Source organism: Xylaria bambusicola (genome assembly GCF_022495145.1).
Source record: "Xylaria bambusicola strain CBS 139988 unplaced genomic scaffold F5B22scaffold_84, whole genome shotgun sequence".
In the NCBI taxonomy this organism is placed as follows: Eukaryota; Fungi; Ascomycota; class Sordariomycetes; order Xylariales; family Xylariaceae; genus Xylaria; species Xylaria bambusicola.
Genome location: NW_025953637.1, coordinates 1 through 14,666, shown reverse-complemented (window position 1 = coordinate 14,666; position 14,666 = coordinate 1). Strand labels below are relative to the sequence as shown.

The window sequence follows — 14,666 nt, the reverse complement described above, 5'->3', positions numbered from 1 at the left end:
AGCAGGCAGGCAAAGCAGCCGGGGGACGCACCCATGATCGCACTCACCAGGAAGACAAATCGAGCCGGCACGAACTAAACGAGCCAGCTTGTCCCGGGGAACTTCAGGCTGCTTGTCCGCCTCTGGCCTCGTCTTAGGGCCGTCCTACTGACACAAGACATACATGGGAAATCACAAGATGAAAAAAATAGACGGTAAGGGAATGCCTGTCTTAGTAAGTACCATGTATCTGCCTGCCTTAATGTCGCATGTACGCACACGCAGTGCCTACACACCACGAGCAACCGGTAGGTGACGTACCGGATATTCGGGATCCATGCAATTCTGTGGACAGGCATTACCTACTATGTGAGGCCATGGTCAACAGGTACCGCGGTTTTTTCTGTTCGCATAGTGTGATCGATTCCTGTTCCTGGTCTTTAAACCCGGCGATTGCCCCATCTCATCCCATCCTGGTTTGAGACATGGTTGATACGTCTTCTACTACATCTTCCTCTTCATCAGCTTTCCTCCCAGGCTACCCTTCCTTTTCCTCTCTTCATACAAAAGAATCTACCCTCCGTTTCAATTCGCCCTACCAAAGAACCGGGAGCATTACCCTATAATAAGAGCTTGTTGAATAACCGAAAAGCATATCAACCTAGGCAGTTGACTACCTATATTAGTATCACACTGTCTACAAGGTCTCACAACAACCAACCAACCAGCCAACCAAACAATCGACCAACCGTCAACCCGCATACATAAATATACTACAACTCAACACAGCAGTGGCTGAGACATCGCAATGGCTTCAAGCTCATATTCATCAGAGCTAACCAATCACCACAACCACCATCACCACTACCGTCGAGATTCCGCTTCTAGCAATAAGTCTGCAAGTAGCCGACGTCCCAGGCTCCTACGTGCCTATGCTACAGAACCGTCAATCACAACCGAAAATGCATGCAGAGGCTTGCTCACATCTCCAACATACTCATCGCGGCGAGCTACAGACTTGTTGAGCCGTGTGGCTGTCAGCAGTAACTCAACATCAGCAAGCACATCATCCAGAAATTCGGTGATGGAATCTGAGCAGTTAAACGCGACAAACCACGATTCATGTTCGTATCCTCCTGCCGTCGTTATGACGAACAGTCGCTGGACTAAAGCTAATTTTCAAACTTCAAGACTCTGCGTGCTATTTTAGTTTCCCAAGTTTTGATACCTGGGAGGAGGGAAGGCGGCAAGACGAAGAAAAGCATCTGGAAAGGAGACCTTGAAAGTCATATCCCTTTCAAAGATTCTTAGTTTCATTAAATGTCGTGCCCTTAGAGCAATGTGGCCGGAACAGCGCGCACTGAGTGGGATTACGACTGCATCGTTCTTCATGAACTGACTTCATACTCATCGGGCGGGATTACCGGTTAATCAACAGGCGTTGGGGTGTCTGCGGAGTCTGTGTTCCTCAGGAACAGCAGAACGGATTTATGATATTCACTTTGTTGTTTAGGACATACCCCGCTAAATAGGCCAGGCATGGGACTGGGGGATAATACGGCGTTCAGGCATACAGAGACAGCATAGCGATACGGCGCAGTGGCCTTGGCTTAGCATACGCAGGGTAAAAACATGTATAGGAACCTCGTGCATATCATACCACGATGATAACTCCGTCATAGGAAGCAAAACTCAACAATAACTAACTTCAAAATGAGGCTTAGTTGTGACTATGAAGGTAGCTGGAGGATGTGTACTGCAGGTATTGGAGAAAAAAAGAAGGCAGAATACAGTCGAAGAAGAGATATATTATTAGTCCAGGCTATAACATAGACACAATTCAATTGGCTCTCAAAGTTACGTATGCTACTGCTCATGGGGTAGGAGACCAGAGTGAAGATCTCATGAGTGAATGTGCAAGTTCAGCTTTCCTTCGTGTCTAGGTACACCTTACTGCATAGTACTTTGGGGGTAGGTATCTAAGTACCGCTTAAAGCCGACACGTCCGATTATGGCTGGTGCTGTGGCTGGTTCTCAGCCGGGTCGGGGAAACGTGCCGATACGCCACAATCGCTTGCCCACCTAGGAATTATCCACCCACACAATTGGGGCCCTTGAAAATTATTCTGGCCGCACTAGAATTTACAGCAAGCTGCATCCGACATCAAACCGTAATCGCAATCCTTTCCACATCTTCAACATCGTCCAGACTTTGCGAGCCATCCAGAACACCTCGCAATCATGGCGGTTGGAAAGTGAGTCTCTCGAATAACGCCCTTTGTCGCACCCGACTCCCTCGTTGCTAGTCGAATTCGTCGCCAGACAACACGTCGCCCTGCCACTATACCCCGCCGCTCACATCGAAGATCATGCGAGCTAATCGGTGAATTTGTATAGGAACAAGAGATTGTCTAAGGGCAAGAAGGGCCTCAAGAAGAAGGCGCAAGACCCCTTCGCCCGCAAGGACTGGTACTCGATCAAGGTACGTTTCTGCCGGAATAAAAGTTCATAGCTTGATACGGGCCCCTTTTTGAATATGGCTAACCAATCTGTCCAGGCTCCTGCTCCTTTCAACGTCAGAGAGTACGAACGAATTCTTCTGTTGCACAAGTGAACGATTGCCTAACATAGAGTTGCAGTGTCGGTAAGACTTTGGTCAACCGTACCAGCGGTTTGAAGAACGCCAACGATGCCCTCAAGGGCCGAATTATCGAGGTCTCTTTGGCCGATCTCCAGAAGGATGAGGACCACTCTTTCCGCAAAGTCAAGCTACGGGTGGACGAGATCCAAGGCAAGAACTGCTTGACCAACTTCTACGGCCTGGACTTCACCTCCGACAAGCTGCGGTCTCTTGTCCGCAAGTGGCAATCTTTGATCGAGGCCAACGTCACCGTCAAGACGACCGACGACTACCTCCTCCGCCTCTTCGCCATTGCTTTCACCAAGCGTCGCCCCAACCAGGTCCGCAAGACCACCTATGCCGCCTCTTCCCAGATTCGCGCCATCCGAAAGAAGATGGTCGAGATCATCCAGCGCGAGGCCGCTACCTGCACCCTGCAACAACTCACCTCCAAGCTGATCCCCGAAGTTATCGGCCGCGAGATTGAGAAGTCCACACAGGGCATCTACCCTCTCCAGAACGTATGTCACATGGGACTACCTTGCAGCTGCGAGTGCTGTGGGTCGATCACTAGATATACTAACAATGATGCTACAGGTCCACATCCGCAAGGTCAAGCTACTAAAGGCCCCCAAGTTCGACCTTGGTGCCCTGATGGCGCTACACGGCGAGTCAACAACAAACGAGGACGGACAGAAGGTAGAGCGGGAGTTCAAGGAGCGGGTGCTCGAAGAGGTCTAATTTTGCAAACGAGCTCTGGTCATGGAAACGGCGTGGGTTTTTCTGCAACGGCATTAGGTCTCACTTCTGATTGCATTCGGCGTGGCAAGGACGTCACGGATACAGCTACCCACTCAAAAATGATGAATGAGAAAGTTAGCTGAAAATGCATGAATCTATTTGTTTGATAACGAGAGTGATGATAGAGTGTCGTTTCCACTGGGAATACATAAAACCCGTGAACTGGCATTGACAGACAACTGTCTAAATGAGAAAGCCCTTCAAAGCAAGCATCGTGACTGCCTAAGTCATCCTATGAACCTATGAACCTATGACCCTAAGTTTGATGATTTATTGTAAATTGTAGCCTAATAGCAGTGAGCCCTAATTAGCATTATTTCTAATTAACGAATGTTGTGACGCGTAACAAATATTATCGTTATTGCCAGGACATGACTAATGGGTGGCGCTTTAATGAATTTGTCTTGTGAGTCTGGTTCGGGTTCATAACGCAACGTCAGAAAACTATGTCCAACTTTGGATAGATAGGATGTCATCCACTTCTATAATCCCAGAAATATTCGTATGAATATTTCTGGCTGTGTTCATGCGGGCATGCAGGCAGGACATGTTTGTGCTTGAACCGTAAATGCCCAGGCCCAGCTGCCTGCGTTTAAGTTAATGTCGTGTTAATCATGTGCAGTCTTGCATCCCCGTCGCTGAAGGGCGCCCCGTATTTTTACCACAGGCATCTCTTGCACAGTATTACAGCACTCGCTTTCCAACGGGAGTAGATGTAAGCATCAACTCGATCTGCCAAGTTCCTTTTCCTTTTCTATATTATGTGAACCTAGAAATCCATCTGGTTAGATTTTAGTCCCTTCAACGGAAATTGATATCTTCGTTACCGTAGCCAAGCAACAATATAAACACCGACAATCCGTATCCACGCGGCATCATCATATCTCCGCATCAGCGCTCACATCGTTTCATCTCAGACAAGGTCCGGGTGTCTGCATCAGTGCAGCCAGCAATCAGCGCTGTGTACTTACAACCATACGCCCGTGCTACAGATGATAGAGAGGCAAAACTTGACTTAGGATATTGGTTTTTGCTGTGAACGGGTACTGTTAGGCTGCCCACTCGAAGGTGGCAAAATAGACTGTTCCTAAAAACGCACTGTTTGTTACACCTACAATATAGGCACCTACAGTAGGCAAACGACTTGAGCATTGGAATCAACGCTTTACTTAGCCCGACCTCATCGCTTCACCGCCGAAAAGAAGATAGACGAGATATAGCACGTGCTTTACTCGCTACCATCGGTTATCGTCATCATGGCTTCGACATCTGAGGACGCCCTCCCTGTCCTCAAGATTTTGCTTATCGGACCTTCGGGCGCAGGGAAATCTGCATGTAAGTCTAACTGCCTTCGTCTTGCGCGGCACGTCCTGTCAACAACGACACGCGCCCGGACCATCTTTGCATCTTGCGAATATTGCGGTTTATAGCTAACTTGTCATATGATTATATATAGTTTTATTACGGTGTAAGCATTTTATCTTCCATATGACGCCCTCCAAGGATGTTTTCTGCCCTACAACACGCTAACTTTATCGTGGCACCTCACAGACTGTGAAGACCAGTTTGATCCTGAGTCGACAACGGCAACCAGTAAGCAAGTCTCAACTTTTTCGTCATCACGCCGGCTATTTTATGAGGATGACTGCTCTTTTTCAGTAGACTCATGCCTTTGGCTACACCACCGAAATAATTACACATCATGCTTGAATTAACAAGTGCTAACCGTGAATTTTGCAGTTGGGATTGACTTCAAAGTACGTATTTCTCCCCCGAAATATATCCTGTGGAAAGGCATTGGCTTGAAAGATTTATCAAACAGCGGGTGCTTTTCATTTGCTCGCTCTTCACTGCATTGCTCTTCTGACTCTCATTGTAGACGAAAAAGCTAGCTGTCAGGGGCAAGGCATATAAACTTAACATATTCGACACTGTAAGCTTCCCCCCCCTTTTCCTCTTCACCTCTGGGTACTCGCTACATAATTCTGTGGCTTTGTACAAGTTGAACTACACGAAAACGCGGTGCATTTCTAACAGCGTATTACTTCGGGCCGTACGATAGGCCGGCCAGGAACGATTTCGCACACTATCCACAAGCTACTACCGCGGAGCCCATGGCGTCATTCTCGTCTATGATATTTCTAACAAGAAGAGCTTCGCGAGTATGGAGAAGTGGTTCGATGAGGCCAGGATGAATGCGAATCCTGATGCTGTGCTCTGCCTGGTGCGTTTATGCCGCGTCCCTACCCCTTTCCCTCGAGCAGCCCCAATCTTTTAAGATAATTATTTTATATCCTTCGCACCCAACTTCCTTACTGATTCGGATGCATGTAGGTTGGAAGTAAGCTAGATAAGGTGGCCGCAGGCGGCCGCGTAGTGTCATATGAACAAGGCAAAGCATTAGCCGAGGCACAGGGCGCCGAGTTTTGCGAGATCAGCTCCAAGACACGCGAGAATGTCAAGCGGCCCTTCGTCGAGGTCGTCGACAAGATCGTACAGAAGCCACAGTTAATAGCGGGAGCCATGCCCAGCTCAAAAGCTATCGATTTCAACATGGGCAGTTTAGCATCAAACCCTTGCTCTTGTTGAGTATAATAGCTCATCCTCGTCTCGCGTCACTTCCTACCCTCTCACCCAGACTTTGCCTCTTATTCACACGACTATAGCGGAACTGGGATTTGGAGGGTTTATATACAGCTTGGTCTATCTGTCTATGAGGAAATGGATGATTCATGATGATTGGGAGAGCACCGTGCTCTTCCTTATGCGGAAACCGATTTCATGCCTGTACATAACCAGTACGTCTAAGTAATATCCCCTAATGCAACATGTATACACGTCTATGGGATTTCTATACCTCTAGCCTCTATGTCTATGCCTAAACTTATTCTATTTTTCTTTCTCCTTCATATTTGTTCATTCTTTTGGAGTAAGAAATTCGATGACGGCTACAGATAGAAAATCATTAGTCTTGCGTCTACTCACACATGGCGGAAGCAACATCGGTAGCGGGGAAGGCTGGCCAGAACAAAACCTACATTTCAAAAACTCGGCCGGTTTCTCCGAGATGACCCAGTGGCCAGCATCGATATCGACAAGCTCGAAGCGCGGGAAGAAACGCCCAATGATGGGTATGGCCTCGTCAGGGACGTACTTGCTCTGCGTGCCGCGCACGAACAGAGCGGGCTTCTCGAAACGCACCTCGTCCGGGTTGCGGAAGGGGAAATCGCCCAGGTTATCGAGGTTCTTGGCTAGCGTGTCCAGCGGGATCCTGAACTTGATGGCGTTCTTCTTCTGGTCTTCGGGATGGGGCACCCGATGCGTGTTCCCGAGGAGGAATTGCCGGATGTTGATGTCGGATTCGTAGGATGTCAGAATCGAATCGGCCTCACTTTGCCGCGCCACGGCGGCTTCTTCGATTTGTCGCATCCCGCGGATGTATGTTGCGAAGTTCCGGCTCAGTGTTGCGTCTATGGGCGCATTGTCGACGGATACGATGTCCGAGATTAGCGAGGGTTGGTCTAGGGCCAGCGTCATGGCCGTTTTCGCTCCCCTACGGATCGACGAGAACTATTAGTATGGGATCGAATAGTGAAAGTTATCATAGTGTCGGCTGATCTGGCATCTCTCCCTCTAGGTCGAGATTAAAGGGGACGAGACTAGCACATGTGGCAGTGATATAAACTCACATCGAGTGCCCAATCAGTGTCGGCTCTTTTAGTCCGTGCTCGCCGATGAAGCCCGCAACATCATCAGCCATGGCGACGTAGTCGTGACGGGTCGCATGCGGCGACTCGCCATGGTTTCGCAGGTCCTAAACGTCGAGTAGATCCGTTAAACCAAGTCTCCCTTTACTCTTCAATTCTCTTGTTCGGCGATAGCTTCGTGCGAGATGCGACGGAGATTTTCCTGGCGCGAGGAAGGGGGTGTGAGGCTTACAACGGCATAGACGTGTCTATTGAGGTCGCGCGCCAATACTCTATAGTAGCGTAGACGCCAATTAGCCAATGTCGAGCGTTTGGTCTGTTTGCGCTCCTTTGTTCGCAAGATTTGCTGGGCGGGGTGACAGCAGCGGGATTCCTGTACTCACTTGCTCACGCTGCGATTGTTTTTCTTGGACCCAAACAGCCCGTGCATAAATATTATGGGCGCATCTTGTCGATGCCTGTCGGATTTGGGCGGCGCATGGTGGTCGTAGACCAGCTGGACTCTACTGCCGGCTGTGGAATATGTGCGGGATAGCGATCGGATGGATGCGGCGAGCGTAGAGGACCTCGGACTCGCGCCGAGAATGCGCCAGGCCGCCACCATGCTCTCTTTTCTCAGCTGGCGTTCGCGTGGGGTGAGGATATTGTAGCTGAGAGCGAGCTAACAGCAATCCTTCAGTTATGGCGAGGAAGTACAAAGGAATCGCGAAGCATTTTAATTTGCTAAATCTCGAACTTCGATATCGGAAGCTATCTAAGGTTAGGTAGATAGGCAATTTACGTCAGTGGCTCTAACCCGTGAAGATGACCCACCTGAAATGGTACGCGCCGTACTGTGTGTGGACGGACGAACCTCAACGTCCAAAGGCTGACTTTGTCGCTTGTTGGCTTTGTAATATAGCAAAATCTGTCGGCGCCGCGTCATGTACTGACAATTTTCCTGTGACATTGACGCTTAAGACATACATATATTATACTGCACCATCTAGGCAGACTGATGTGAGTTATCTAGTTGTCATTATCTACGACTGACCACATATACCGTCCTGAAGATGAGATGAAGATGAAGGTTCATTTAGAAATGACTCTATATATGTTTTATTACTGTTACTTGTATTCTCATGAAGTTTCGTATCATTTCGTTTTTCTCTTTATCTTTCATTCTATGTGTGCCCTTGCTGCCTTCTACGGGAACAGAAAATCTAACGTTTCATGCATTTTACTCCTGAGTGGTCTCCAGACGCCTTTTTGATGCAGTTATACCGCCAATACTCAGTCTGGCGAAAAAGGCATGATTTCATTATCCCTCTCACATTTCGCTTGGGCGAGAAATGAGATAGGACTTTGACTATAGAAATCATGTCCTCATCTCCATACCCAGAGTTAGTTGCCTCTGCATACATCGAGCGGCAGAGCTCTATCAAGGGCGACCGCGCACCCGTCGCCTCAACAGCTGCACAGATAAGCTTGCTGCTCTTATAACAGTCCTTGGTAGCCGCTTGAGGTGACTAGTCCTGCGTCGTGATCTTGGCGATCTTGTTCCGGGAATAAGTGGAAGCTGCTGGTCCTGCATTGATAGCTTCTCCCAATACACTGAGATCGATATTCTATGCTTTTGCCACTAACATTCCGTAGATTAGCCATGTCCGTTGGGAATGTATCGGGAGTGCTTTTTAAGTGTTCAAGGTGTCTAGAATATCATCTCGCAGGGAAGCGAAGGGATGTAGACAAACAAAACCCTAGTAAGTACTTACGGTTCATGACTAAAGCGGTTACATATAGGTTCATGGCGTATTTCGTTCACAGTCCATGACCGAGCGGACCGCAATAGATAGCAGCAGAGGTGATCGGCTTCCAATCTTTTCTGCAACGATATATGCATGGCCTCTCCGGATATTATGTACTTGGCAAAGGCGCTTGCCAGTTTGCAGGTCTTCTTAGACCCTTGAAAGATGCTGAGGACGCTCTGAGGGTTAAAGATGTCTCGATCTGTCAAACTTTGAGCACTAAGATAGATTCGCCGCACTCTAACTGCATATCTCCTTTGGTCCCTAATATCAGCCAAAGGGATTGCCCGAGGAGAGCTAATATGAGAGCATTCTCAATGAACTTTGACCCCCGATCATTTCCAACCCGGGTGCCAAGACTGATACTTTTAAGTGAATGGTCAGTCCTGATAAATTGGTGACTGGGTACAATATGATGTATGAATCTTAGAAGCGGAATAAAAGACAGTGCAACAGCCCGACATCGCTCCGCCAATGCAATCGTTAAGACCGACAGACTGATACAGATCAAAGCGATTCGGTTATTCACTTTGGACCTTTAACGCCGAGTGTTGACGACATTGCCGTGCCGCGCAAACGCAAGCTCGGTGCCATCGACTTCGCAACCTACCTTCGCCACGCACTGCGGCATGGGGGAGACGGGATTGGTGATGAGAACCACTACAAGCAGCAGGACATTGTCACGACCCGGATCAAGGTCAGCATGCTTGGGGCGGATGTAAACACATATTCAACTGCGGTTAGATTTGCGTCTCATGTTCAAGAAGTTACATTCATTTACCTTCTCTTCGCCTGTGGTCATGCAGCTGTGGCCAAAGTAAAGGCCCCGGTTGGCATCGCAAACAATGAAAAGCAACACGGCGCTCAAGAGACTACTCTTTGGCTTCGTTTATTTACCCGATGTTGCCTTCACTTCACTCTCCACAGTGCTCATCAAAAAGACCAAATCTTCCTACCCGATAAACCAACCTAGCATATCAAAAAGATGTTCCCCTGGCTCATCATGTTATCTCTAACATAATCCGGCTTTCTCAACTCACTCACACCGTTGACCATCACCTGGAGAAGCACATCCGGTTCTAGCTCAAGATGCGGCCGACCATATATGGTGGAGGGCTGAACATACACGAAAGACGGCCCAGTCTGCTCCGGGTTACCACTTGGCTTTGGGGGTGTTGATAGCCGAGTCCACTCTGCACTTAGACACAGCTTGCAAAACTTGCCTGGCAAAACTATCACCAGATTTCCGAGTTGTCGACAGACAGCAGCAGTGGCGAGTCGACCAAGCCAATTGTTCAGAGACCGAACAATGGCGACGCTCCCTGGAGGATCAAATATCTCGTTCCAGTCGTCTATAGTTGTTAGGAACACACGCTCTGAGTCCTCCTCGTGACCCTTCGTGTGGTCGCATTTACTGATAGAGCTGAAAAGAGGTTGTTTCCAGTGATTCGTCTCAACTACTTTCCAGGAAACATCTTCCTCTAGGGCTCGAAGGATGTCTAGATCTGCAACCCATTCTCCGCGGTCATGAACAGAAACCAGAGATTCCAGAAAGTATACTTCAAAATCTCTATTACCATGATTCCCAACATGAACAGGAAAGATATAATCGGTGAATCCGAGGTGGAGAGTTGTAGAGCTGAAGGAGTCGTGGAGTTGACCATCAAAAGTATTGTGGTTCACAAGGTGCCAGTTCGATAAATCCATTTTGCGGGTGAGGGGGGATTTTGGTGGGATCATCAACGCTATCCCTGATCTTCCGATACTACCCCTAACCTGAACAATTTCATGTGCAAAGCACTTGTCCGAAGGGTCGCTGATTAAAATTTTGGCAATGTAAATCGAGTCGCTAATAGCCATTGCCATTACCTCTTGAAGTGCGTTTGGTGGCACCGACAAGCTACCTGTCTCGAATAAGAGAAGACACGAGAAGGTCGAGGACCTATCCAATTTGAATGGCGTGGTGGGTGAATTCTGTGTGAATGGCGAGTACTCCCCAGTAGAAGCACCTGTAGAAGGTATCCAGGCCATCTCAGGGAGACAATTCTCGATGACACTCAGAGATATAGTCGAACTGGGAAGCTGATTATAGATAGAGGACACTGTGGCCAAGACTCGTAGCGATCGGTCGAGTAGGTTCGGAGCAGGCATGTTCACTAGCTTACATAGGTGTGAAAGAGTTTCCTTTCTAGAAACGGGGCTGTTTTTGCTTCGCATGGCCTCCAAGAAGGTTGATAGAGACAACCCAATGGTCGGTTTGAACATGCTGAGGTCTTCATCTGGGTAGCGCTTACTGACCATAAGAGCGACAGTGTCCAAGCTGCCCAGAACAACCTCAAATGTTATATTACATAATCCTGTTATTCTAGCGAGGCTTCTGGTCTGACTGTTGTCATAGATATCAAGGCCGGCTTCGAAGTCAATAAATTCGGAATAAGAATAGGTATCCTCTGGTGCCAAACCATTGACAGAACCAATAATATTGCCACCTATATGTTGTGATATACCGTATCTGGCAAATTCTTCCCGGCTACCAGTCCATTTCATTTGCCCCGGAGTAGTTTTACTGAAACCATCCGTGAAAGAAAAGGAGTCTTCACCCTGGCTTGTGAAGTGTTCAAGGCGATCCGACACATATCGACCCTCGCTAGAGTCCTCTTCAAGCTCAATTCCTATCCAACGACAATGGCGGGCAGGGTTTAGAACCATGCTATTACAGAATCAGAATCGGTAATCCATGTATGCAGCAAAGTCTCCTTAAATTAGAAAATTAATTGAAATCTGTGGCTACATACCGTTGCTGGCCATCGTGTGATCTCTTTATGCCTTCCCTCTGCAAAGGGAGTACAGTCGCATACTCGTAAGTACTACGGAGCTTGGCTGCTTCGTAATCTTGGCGATACCTGATAATGCAGAGTCTAGTATGAACATCTTTGAAGATGGGATGCTTTGCAAGCTCTCTAAAATAGGGTACGGAATCTTCGGGCCGCGCAACAAGGCTGGAGAAAACGTTCATGTCGTCCAATCCAAAGAGCCTAGGTATGGTGGTAGGCTTCCGATTGTCTGATCCGAGGAAGTGTGAGCACCGACGAGCACCTAGTTTCAGTAGCCTGAATCCAACCTGCGCCTCCAGAGATTCTTGATCAAGTAAAGGTTTCACTGCTTCTGCGAGATAGCCTAGCCAAAAGGTTGTCCCGTCCGCGGGCCTTTGTGCTACAGGCTCGACAAACCGCCACAGGTCCACGAGGAACCGTACGATATCCGATTCGGGAAGTGCCCATTGTCGTGTCATGCAGCCGATAGACAATTGTATTAACTGGGTAACGGTGATCCGATTCCCTTGTGTGACGAGTGACTTTTCGGTCATTACGGGGGCCCCATAATATCGTAGGTGGCCTAATGGCAGCGACCAAGATATCCCTGTTTCACTGCGGCCATCGGTATTCAGCCCGATGGTCAGAATCCCAGCATCATTGACTAGAGGATCAGCTTGGCTGACAGGTGTCGGAGAGCTCTGTAGCACCAACATATCTGGATATATATGCCACGATGAAATACCAAGAAGAATTGCGCCGTACTCTACTGACTGAGGAACGCCACGAATAAGATTATCGGCAGCCATCATAGCCGTTGTCCAGGCCTGTAGCACATTCCGATATAATTTTGGTTTGGTGTTCACCGGAAGATTAATGTTGTTCAGTATCAACATTAACTGGGTTTGTTTGATTTTCATTGCCTCATCGGCGGATTGGAGCCATGCTCTTGCGGATGAGTCCCATTGCGCGAGCTGATCCCTTGTGATATCAATTCTTGAATCGTTTCGCGCCATCTGATATTGCGGGTCGGCTTCATCAGTTTGCTCAAGCTCTTTCTTTCTTTCTGCTACTAGCTCTGCCCAAATAGCAATGGCTTCTGACCGCGACCACATTCGGGCTAGCATGCAAGCCAACAAGTGCACGGCGATCGATTCAGCGCCGGACGTTGCCGCAGCCCAAATGCTCGTACCGTCAATTCCAACATGATCTGCAAGAATGCCATGATTTTTGGAAGGTTTTGGATTTACTTTCGGATCGGACGCAACATCAGATGCGCGGGTTCCGTAAGCCTTAATGAGATTAGGTGTTGAGGGCAAGCATTGGCGAAACAAGGCGCCAAGCTTCCGGGCCGTGATATGGACGGGGCCGTCTTCGGCCGCTTTGATTCTTGCCTGGGATAACTCCCGGCCAAGCACTTGGAATTCACGCGGCGCCTCGTACTTCTTGAGAGCGAAATCGAAGTTGAAGTTCACAAGTCCAATACTAGTTTCTTGGGATAGTGACGCGACAGCGGTAGCGAGCTTCTGTATAGACATTTCGGCCTCGGTCAAGGAAATTGATAGCGAAGATGAGGCAAAGGGCAGACTCACTCATATGGTGCATGGTTGCTAGATTAGTCTCTGTGTATAGATGAGGCTGAACTCCTGTACTGGCTGTTACATATACCTACGGATAGGCAACGAGGCAACCCTTGGCAGAAAACTGACGCCTGTTCTTGGGGAGCAGCTTTCCTTGGGGGCGCGTCTGCGGCTATTGGTACTCGACGGTGTGAAGACCACCCGCATATGTAACAAGCATCAAGCTTCTCAGATCAACCAACCGGGACGCCACATAGTTGGTTATCCCATGACAGCATATAAAATATGATGCTCGAAGCGTCTGGTGCGGGGAGCGAATTCATACATTCTTACTGTACCAGCTTGCGGGCTTGCATAGGTAGCATAGGTATGTCAGGTTGCATGGAGTCTCGAGTATGTACATTTTCGTGAAGCCCAGCCCGGGATCGAAGTTGATTAATTTTGTAAAGGTGAGGCTTTACAGCTTGCTGATGCTGTTGACGAAAGGTAGACTTGTGGCATGGGAGAGTAGGTTATATTTGACAGAATCGAGGAAGGCGAAGGGCGTGCAGTTTCCCAATCTGGCATGTCATAGAGGTCCTGTCCAATGAGAGACGTCTGAGCTACTGCTGTACATGTACATACAAGTATTACCTACCTAGGTATGTAGGTAGTCTACTGTTCTCACTCACCCTCCTCTCAATAGCTACATATGTACCTAGGTAGTATTTAGGTACCCAAGATACCAACCAATATGTAGGAGCACCATAAATCTAGGTATTGACCAACCTCAAGTGCGCTTGTTCAGTTGTTTTCAGTTCGTACATAGTGTTCTGTGCGCCCTCCTTTTGCGCTGTACCTACTTCACAGTAAATCGTGATACAGCTAGCAATGGGGTCATAAAGTGGGCCACTCCCCCCCTGAATGAAAGCGATAAGAATCAAGCTCACTACCTAGGTATGTACCTAGTTGTTCTAGCTCAGATGTGGTTTGCTTCAGGGGGAGGGTCTCGGGTCTGATCCTTATTTGAGTTCGGGAGTGATGCTTCAACATCCATCAAGCGTCAAGCACCTGACACACTGCAATGAGGGGTCAGAAAGAGGGGTTGTTGAATTTCAGCCCCAGGCAGTGCGTTCAACAACTTTGGAAAAAAAAAAAAGTATTCGCCGCTAATGTAAGTGTTAGTCCGATGAGAATGGGGCGAGTAGCGCTACCTACCTACAATGTACACATGTACGTACTACGGTGACCTGGTAGGTAGTCTTGAATTGCCTTCCCTCTTTTGTAGACTACCTTACCGCCCCGGGGGGGGGGGGGGGGGGGGGGTGGGGGTTGGGGGGGGGGGGGGGGGGAAGGAGATTAAGAAATCAAACAAAAAAAAAAAGAAGAGAACGAATTAA

At 48.4% G+C, this 14,666-nt stretch overlaps 5 protein-coding genes across 5 annotated transcripts; 3 read left to right on the top strand and 2 right to left on the bottom strand.

Moving 5' to 3' along the window:
* Positions 1-130: 130 nt before the first annotated feature.
* F5B22DRAFT_555841 (uncharacterized protein) lies at positions 131-1,486 on the top strand. The gene is made up of 3 exons (XM_047972996.1): positions 131-194; positions 708-1,103; positions 1,171-1,486. The coding sequence occupies exons 2-3, from the start codon at positions 788-790 to the stop codon at positions 1,260-1,262; spliced, it is 408 nt and encodes a 135-aa protein (XP_047825171.1). The 5' UTR covers positions 131-194; positions 708-787; the 3' UTR covers positions 1,263-1,486.
* Positions 1,487-2,220: 734 nt separating this feature from the next.
* F5B22DRAFT_652194 (40S ribosomal protein S3aE) lies at positions 2,221-3,340 on the top strand (the record flags this gene model as incomplete). Its single annotated transcript, XM_047979570.1, has 5 exons — positions 2,221-2,234; positions 2,377-2,461; positions 2,537-2,562; positions 2,619-3,120; positions 3,197-3,340. The coding sequence occupies 5 exons, from the start codon at positions 2,221-2,223 to the stop codon at positions 3,338-3,340; spliced, it is 771 nt and encodes a 256-aa protein (XP_047825170.1).
* Positions 3,341-4,656: 1,316 nt separating this feature from the next.
* On the top strand, positions 4,657-5,989 carry F5B22DRAFT_652193 (ras family-domain-containing protein; the record flags this gene model as incomplete). Its single annotated transcript, XM_047979569.1, has 6 exons — positions 4,657-4,735; positions 4,952-4,993; positions 5,141-5,157; positions 5,280-5,333; positions 5,463-5,624; positions 5,735-5,989. 6 exons carry the CDS (start codon positions 4,657-4,659, stop codon positions 5,987-5,989), a joined length of 609 nt encoding a protein of 202 aa, XP_047825169.1.
* A 170-nt stretch (positions 5,990-6,159) lies between these two features.
* On the bottom strand, positions 6,160-7,911 carry F5B22DRAFT_555768 (alpha beta hydrolase fold family). The gene is made up of 5 exons (XM_047972994.1): positions 7,491-7,911; positions 7,340-7,379; positions 7,090-7,214; positions 6,439-6,953; positions 6,160-6,348 (listed from the first exon to the last, which is right to left on the bottom strand). The coding sequence occupies exons 1-5, from the start codon at positions 7,709-7,711 to the stop codon at positions 6,317-6,319; spliced, it is 933 nt and encodes a 310-aa protein (XP_047825168.1). The 5' UTR covers positions 7,712-7,911; the 3' UTR covers positions 6,160-6,316.
* A 1,668-nt stretch (positions 7,912-9,579) lies between these two features.
* Positions 9,580-13,463, bottom strand: F5B22DRAFT_555619 (uncharacterized protein). The gene is made up of 2 exons (XM_047972993.1): positions 11,690-13,463; positions 9,580-11,604 (listed from the first exon to the last, which is right to left on the bottom strand). Exons 1-2 carry the CDS (start codon positions 13,243-13,245, stop codon positions 9,864-9,866), a joined length of 3,297 nt encoding a protein of 1,098 aa, XP_047825167.1. The 5' UTR covers positions 13,246-13,463; the 3' UTR covers positions 9,580-9,863.
* Positions 13,464-14,666: the final 1,203 nt, after the last annotated feature.

Coding starts and splice junctions, on each gene's coding strand:
- F5B22DRAFT_555619 (XM_047972993.1), bottom strand. CDS start 13,245: ATGTCTATACAGAAGCTCGCTACCGCTGTCGCGTCACTATCCCAAGAA. Junction 11,605..11,689: donor TCACACGATGGCCAGCAACG/GTATGTAGCCAC, acceptor ATTCTGTAATAG/CATGGTTCTAAACCCTGCCC.
- F5B22DRAFT_555841 (XM_047972996.1), top strand. CDS start 788: ATGGCTTCAAGCTCATATTCATCAGAGCTAACCAATCACCACAACCAC. Junction 1,104..1,170: donor CGCGACAAACCACGATTCAT/GTTCGTATCCTC, acceptor TCAAACTTCAAG/ACTCTGCGTGCTATTTTAGT.
- F5B22DRAFT_555768 (XM_047972994.1), bottom strand. CDS start 7,711: ATGGTGGCGGCCTGGCGCATTCTCGGCGCGAGTCCGAGGTCCTCTACG. Junction 6,954..7,089: donor ACACTGATTGGGCACTCGAT/GTGAGTTTATAT, acceptor GTCGATCCGTAG/GGGAGCGAAAACGGCCATGA. Junction 6,349..6,438: donor ACCGGCCGAGTTTTTGAAAT/GTAGGTTTTGTT, acceptor TTCTATCTGTAG/CCGTCATCGAATTTCTTACT.